The sequence below is a fragment of the Cottoperca gobio genome, chromosome 12, assembly GCF_900634415.1.
Source record: "Cottoperca gobio chromosome 12, fCotGob3.1, whole genome shotgun sequence".
Classification (NCBI taxonomy): Eukaryota; Metazoa; Chordata; class Actinopteri; order Perciformes; family Bovichtidae; genus Cottoperca; species Cottoperca gobio.
In genome coordinates, this window is record NC_041366.1 from 678,544 (window position 1) to 685,446 (window position 6,903).

General features: G+C 40.5%; 1 protein-coding gene across 1 annotated transcript; it reads left to right on the top strand.

Annotated features, from left to right (window-relative positions):
* The first annotated feature begins 2,993 nt into the window (after positions 1 to 2,993).
* Positions 2,994 to 6,283, top strand: LOC115016965 (lysozyme C-like). Its single transcript, XM_029445118.1, has 4 exons — positions 2,994 to 3,134; positions 4,283 to 4,469; positions 6,048 to 6,126; positions 6,217 to 6,283. The coding sequence occupies exons 1-4, from the start codon at positions 2,994 to 2,996 to the stop codon at positions 6,281 to 6,283; spliced, it is 474 nt and encodes a 157-aa protein (XP_029300978.1).
* The last annotated feature ends 620 nt before the right edge of the window (positions 6,284 to 6,903 follow it).

The following is a 6,903-nucleotide window of genomic DNA, read 5'->3' on the forward strand; positions in this document are numbered from 1 at the left end:
GATGAGGTAGTCCAGAATCCAGCTGGTGAGGTGATGATCCACCCCCGAGTGCTCCAGCTTGTCGCCCATCAGCCTGGGTTGAATGGTGTTGAAGGCACAGGAGAAATCAAAAAACATGATTCTCACAGTGACCCCATCGTTCTCCAGGTGAGAGAGAGATCTCTGCATCAGGTAGATGACAGCGTCATCCACCCCGATGCCAGGTTGGTAGGCGAACTGAGGTGGGTCCACTAATGGTCTCAGAAGGGGCCGAATATAGCCAAGGACCACCCTCTTCAGGGTCTTCATCAGCTGCGATGTCAGCGCCACCAGCCTATAGCTGTTGAAGTCCTTGGGGTGGTGGGTCTTTGGCACAGGTACCACACAAGATGTTTTCCACTGTTGTGGTACCCTCCCTTGCTTCAGGCTCAGGTTGAACAATAACTCCACAATCCCGTACAGCTGGTCGCCACAGGATTTGTGGTGCCTTGAGCTGATGCCATCTGGACCCGCAGCCTTTCTTACCTTGCACCTTGTGAGCTCACTCCTCACCTCGTTGGTTTTGAGGGACAAACTGCAGGTGGTCGGTGGGGGGGTGTATGTGGGTGGAGAAGCAGGATACAGAGTGGGCGTGTAGAGTAGCTGCCAGCTGGGGGTTGAGGGAGGGGGCAGGGTGGAGATGACAGGGTCTTATCTCGGTGATAAGAACAATGGGGGTTGCAGCAAGGGGGAATGAGCCAGGGGAGGGGCGCCTGACTGATCAAATCTATTGAAGAAAATGTTCAAGTCATTCACCCACTTTAGGTCCCCCTTGGGCTGAGAGTCTGGCTCCTTGTACCCAGAGATGGTTTTCAGGCCTCTAAAGACACTGCTGATATTCCTCTGCTGCAGCTGCTCCTCCATCTTCTTCCTGTAGGTGTTTTTTCCCTCTCTGATCTTCCACCTTAGCTCCCTCTGAACAATCCTCAGCTCTTCCTTGTCTGACCTAAAGGCCCTCTTTTTTTGACTTTGAGGAGAGCCTTTATCTCAGGATTCATCCAAGGTTTGTTGTTTGGGAAACATCGTACAGTCCTGGTGGGTACGACGTTATCCACACAAAGGTTTATGTAGTCCATGATACAGGCTGTTAATGTCCTCCCCGTGAGAGTCCGTCAACACATCCCATGCAGTGGTGTCGAAACAGTCTTTCAGGGACTCCTCAGACTCTGCAGTCTGCAGTCACTGGCTGTCTACATACAAGGGGTTTGTGCACAGGTAGGAGGTGTACCAGGTTGTGCTCTCATCTACCCAGGGGAGGGAGAGGTGATGAGCTGTATGCCTCCTTGGTGTTGGCATAAAGTAAGTCCAGTGTTTTATTGTCTCTGGTGGGGCATGTGACATACTGTTTGAATGTGGGCAGAGTGGTGGAAAGAGAGGCATGATTAAAGTCACCAGAGATCAGAAGGAGGGCGTTTGGGTGCTGTGTCTGCAGCCTGCTTACAGTGGAGGTCATGACGTCACAAGCCACATCAGCGCTAGCAGAGGGGGGAATATACGCCACTATCGCGATAACATGCGAGAATTCCCGTGGCAGATAGAATCGCTGCATGCTAACAGCTAGTTGCTCAACGTCCCCACTGCAAACCTTCTCTTTAATAATATTAATAATAATTAATCTCTCCTAGTGCCCAGGGTTACACCATCTATCATTTACAAACACAGCCAGCCCTCGTCCTTTCCTCTTACCACTCTCTTTCGTCCTGTTCGCCCGTATCAGATGAAAACCGTTCAATATCAATTAATTTCTTATTCTCTTTTTTTCTGCTGGTGGTAATGCACCAAATTGTTGGTTGCAAATAGACCTAAAAAAAATAAATAAGAATAATTGTCAGCCAGTCTGAAATTCGACTTTCTACCAAAGCGTGAAAACCATTTAATGGGGCTTTGACTTTATTGAGGCCGTAACATTTTCATGTCAGCTTTTGCACTCATGTTGCATAACCGCATGCAGACACTCACCCAAGAAGCATCAACACGAGCACATCCTGCCACCAACCACTGCACTCGTTCAATCAACTGTAATTGGAAATTCAGGGAGGAAGTGCTGCTCTGATTATCTGTACCTTGTTATAAGGTTTATTAAAGTGATTGTATGTAGTTTTGCTAAAGTGGTGATAATTGAATGACAATTCAATTGCCGTGCTCCTAATAAGGTGAACAATACCTTAATTAAATCTCTCTGTTCATATACTTTCCTTCCTTGTGTTGCTGAATTGTTTAAGTTTATGTGACTATTCTATTTATCCTTATGCAATGTTAGAATTGTTACAGGATTTTCATCAAACCTTATAAGTAAGAGTGACTCAGACTGACATACACAATTATCATGGAAGTTATATCACAATATGTATGCTGTATTAAGTACGCTAATGCAAACCAAACATTTCGTACTGCTACTGCTTCACATTAAAAGTGTTCAGGTGCAAATCAGAGGGTGGCTTTTATTGTGAAGCAGCTTTTGGGGTCTATCCACTGAGGGGAGACCAAACTGATACTAACCCTCATGAACAAACTAAGAATTTTTGTGAAAAATACTGAAAGAAAACTCCACAGGGCACTTTTACATCAGCTTTTTTCAAGTCAGGTTGGACACTTGGACCGAGAATAATTTGTCATGGCTGCCACATTTATATATTTATTTATATTCATTTGCAGATGAATTTGTGCCAGAACTCCACCTGGATTCCACCTTGTGCTTGTCCTTCACATTAGTCTTTCTTATCACACTGATAACACACTCCACCTGAAAACAAACAGTTGCGTAAAGTTCAAACACAAAAACCCGGATTCAAACTGAGTGTAAAGTAGAAATATGTACCTCTTTCAACAGCTTTGTTGGAATTGGATGAAATCCAAAATAATACAAAGAATTAGTGTGAAATAAAGCAGCCACAGCGGTTTCAGTTGAGCTTCTCAACTATAAAATAAGATTTAGCAACAGCTGTGGAAACATTTGGTCCAGCAGAGAGTCAATCATGAGAAGTCTAGTGTGTCTGCTCTTTGTAGCTTTGGCCAGCGCTAAGGTCTACCAACGCTGTGAATGGGCCCGAGCGCTGAAGGAGCATGGGATGGACGGCTACTATGGCCACAGCTTAGCTAACTGTGAGTATGAATCAGTCAGTCTGCAGATGCAGTCTTTGGGCAGAAAATATTACTCATTTACATGAATTGTTATTATTATTATGCAAAATAACATGAAAAGCTTGCCACACCAAGGAATGTATTGTAACGTTAGAAATTTCAATGTATTTCAACACCTTTAAAGCAAGCCATTGGTTATCAATTTATCAATCAACTTTTACTTGATTTGTGTAATTGATCAGTGAACATCCAAATAGAATGAACTTTTGCTACATTATGTTATATCATACAATGTTATCATGTTATCATGTCCTTCTTTGTTTTTTTAATGGATTAAACAAACAGATACAACGTGTTATTGCTTGTGCTAAACTATGTTAGCTTCATATTAACTGTACAGAAAGTACAAGAAAATAGTGTCAATCTTCTCATTGAACTCTCGCCCATCACCAAGAAATGATAGTGTTGACAAAGATTCATGCAAGGTCATGCTGACGGATTACACAACTCAAGCATGTTTTTATTTTAAAAGAAAATTTGCTAATTCAGCATACATATTACACACATGCATACACATTTTGACCTTGAAACAAGTAAATTGACAAATATTCAATGCCCTGGACCCCCACTGACACTGACTCTTATCTCCTTCCATAAACACTACATTAGATTTACGCAACTCTTTGTGATCATCATATCTCTGCACTCTACAAACTCTTCCTCATACTGTGTACTGAGAACCTTTGCACATTTTTGCACAATACTACCATTTTTTAACTGCACTCCACCCTTCAAATAAATTCAGATATACTGTACATATTCTTTCACAGTTATTTGTCATGTTATTGTATTTCCTTTTTTGGTATATTTATGTTTCTTGTACACAATTGTTTTGATTTTACAATATTTCTATATTTGCTCTTATTTTAAATTTAAATTTCATGTATGCACCATTATACACCAAAGCAAATTCCTTGTATGTGAAAACCGACTTGGCAATAAACCGAATTCTGATTCTGCTTCTGAAAATAATCTTATGTTTTTAACCACATCGCACAATCTTAATTAGTAGACGAGTTGTGATGGAGTTGGCTGGCTGTTACCAAATGTGTTTTGATGCCCATCGTTGACCTGTCAGACAAGGGATGTCTGTGGGTTTCAATTACCTAATTTGATCTTTAAGGGCGTCTATTCTGTTTCCTTTGCAGGGGTTTGTCTGAGCAAGTGGGAGTCAGATTACAGCACCGCAGCCACCAACCACAACACCGACGGATCCACTGACTACGGCATCTTTCAGATCAACAGCCGCTGGTGGTGTGACGACGGCCGCACCCCCCACACCGCAAACGCATGCAACATCAGGTGCAGCGGTCAGTGATGAACTACCACACCCAAAACTATAACTACACAGGGTCATTTTCTTCCTATTCTATTACTTGCCATGTTGTCATGTAAGTTTTTGTCCTGATCTGGCACCAAGCTTTGAAGCTCCAATAATCAAGACAGTGTTTCTTATGTTCTTATGTAAGATCAAATTACTCTGTATTATATAAAAGTGTCTCCCATAGATACTTCTTAGCAACACTGCAGCTCTAATGGGCTTGTTAACCTCTTTTAACTGAGTAGTTTTGGTGTTACGGCACATTTATGATTTATTTGTTTTTTTGGTCTCAGTGCCCTCATGAACCTCAGCAGCAGCACCTGTTTTCAGACAGAAAGCTCAGATAAACTCACTACACGACCTGCTCAACACCAAACAGCAGACAGACAAAGTTAGTAACTAGCTGGTGAACATAGTGGAGCATTTAACAGCCCAATAGCTAGATATTTCCATTTAGGGGTTTAGGATTTGATTTCATTACGTGAATAAAACACTTCCAGTTGGAATGTTAATGCAGTTCTGTGTCTACTGTATGTCTAAGTAGAGAGCCGTTTGTGAACACATTTTCCACGACAGCCTTATAAGCCGATACACCAGATGTTGTGTTTTCAGCTAGTTATGGTCTTCCTCTTCCCCCAAATGCCAAAAAAAGAACAATCCTCATATTTAATCCAGTAGAGTCGGTTGTCTCCTCAATTACTCCAAATGGTTTGGCCATTGCCTTGCATGGTAGTTAGCCACTTATGGTGTGAGTGTGTGCAACAGTGTAATTTCCACTTGAAATGGGAGAGATTGTTCCAGTTTCTTCCTATTTTTTCTCAAAATCTTTCTGGATGTTTTTCTCTTAATGACCAGCAACCTGAGAGAAGATCTGATTTGATAAAAATGTTGATTATACTCATTTTAGTCTCCTTCAATTATTGCCTTGTTGGAATTAACGAGGGCTTTCTGCACTTTTTCGCCCTGGGATTCACTCCTCAGGCTAAACTGTTTTTCAAATATTTTGGTGGAGGTTGTTGGGTCCTTATGGAGGCCAAAAGGAAGCACTGCCAACTTCTTAAAATAAATACATTTCACTTATATTTTTATTTACAGTTGATATTCTCCTAAAAAAGATCAAATCAAATCAAATCAAACACAAGATAGTAAAGTAACGTTATAACGTTTTCTCATCCGCTTCATCATGTTGATGAGTCTGCTGTGGCCGCGCCGCGTCGGTGACGTAAAGGGTCAAGGGGCATCTAAAAGAGCGATTAATCTGCATTCATTTTTTTGTCGCGTTATTTTTTCTGTGATTAATTAATCGAAATGAATGCGCTAATTTGACAGCCCTAATAATATATTGTATACTGTATATTATCTATCAGGTCTTGTGGATGGGTGAAAGAGAGTCAAATTGTAAAGTGCTTAGGATAAAAATACTTGGTAAATGCAGTCCATTGACCAAGTGAAGTTATAATTACTGATCTTTCAAGAGATTTGTTTCTTTACTCTTTATGTAGCACATGCTGTACATTCAGTTACATTAATGTCATTCATTCAAATCCACATTTTCTTTTTTTCACAGAACTTCTGACCAATGATGTCAGTGTGGCGATCAATTGTGCCAAGCGTGTCGTTAGGGATCCCAACGGCATCGGAGCATGGTAAGATCTGATCATGTAACTATTATGTTTACTACACAAACCTTCACATGTGGAGAGGCAGGTGATATCCTTCTGTGTTGTATGTTTCAGGGTGGCCTGGCGCCGTCACTGTGAGAACCGCGACCTGAGCTCCTATGTGTCAGGATGTGGTCTTTAGTCAACACGAGGAATGAGTCTGATCAGCTGCAGTGGATATAAACATTTCTGTTTGTATGTTTGATCTGACTGAAGCTACATATGATTCTTTTCAAATCAAGAAAATTCAAATATTTGCTTTTAATGTAATTAGTTTATACTTTACTTGATGTAACAGATGTAATCAGTGAAGAACAATGTGGTGATATCAGCTTATATCTTTTATGCTAATTTTAAAACCAAATTAAAATGTTGATTTCCACTACTGACAGTTGTTCAATTTAAATGAATGTTAAAAGAATAAAGAGATATTAATGGAATTTTTTCATGTCTGTCTTCATCTTTTGGAGGTGTGACAACAAAAGTTTAAACTGACCTACTGCTTCCAAAATGTGTGTACATGTTGCAGTAAATTAGGAAATAAACTCAAACAATGGGCCTCATGCTCGTACAAACACATTTGATTTGGCAAATATTTAAGAGAATTAGTTGCATTCACCAATTCTCTCTTAGTTACAAATGATAGTTCTTGAGTGGACCTGAGCTGTTATACGAGTCTAGCACAGATAATCCTCCACTTGTTAATTTATGTTACCAAAATAAAATAAAGAATAAATAAATAACAAATGTAAAATTGTAAAA

What these genes read in the sequence shown, in the direction of transcription:
- LOC115016965 (XM_029445118.1), top strand. Translation starts at nt 2,994, where the DNA reads ATGAGAAGTCTAGTGTGTCTGCTCTTTGTAGCTTTGGCCAGCGCTAAG. An exon ending in ATGCAACATCAGGTGCAGCG is followed by an intron (nt 4,470 to 6,047) that starts GTCAGTGATGAA and finishes TTTTTTTCACAG; the next exon opens with AACTTCTGACCAATGATGTC. An exon ending in CCCAACGGCATCGGAGCATG is followed by an intron (nt 6,127 to 6,216) that starts GTAAGATCTGAT and finishes TGTATGTTTCAG; the next exon opens with GGTGGCCTGGCGCCGTCACT.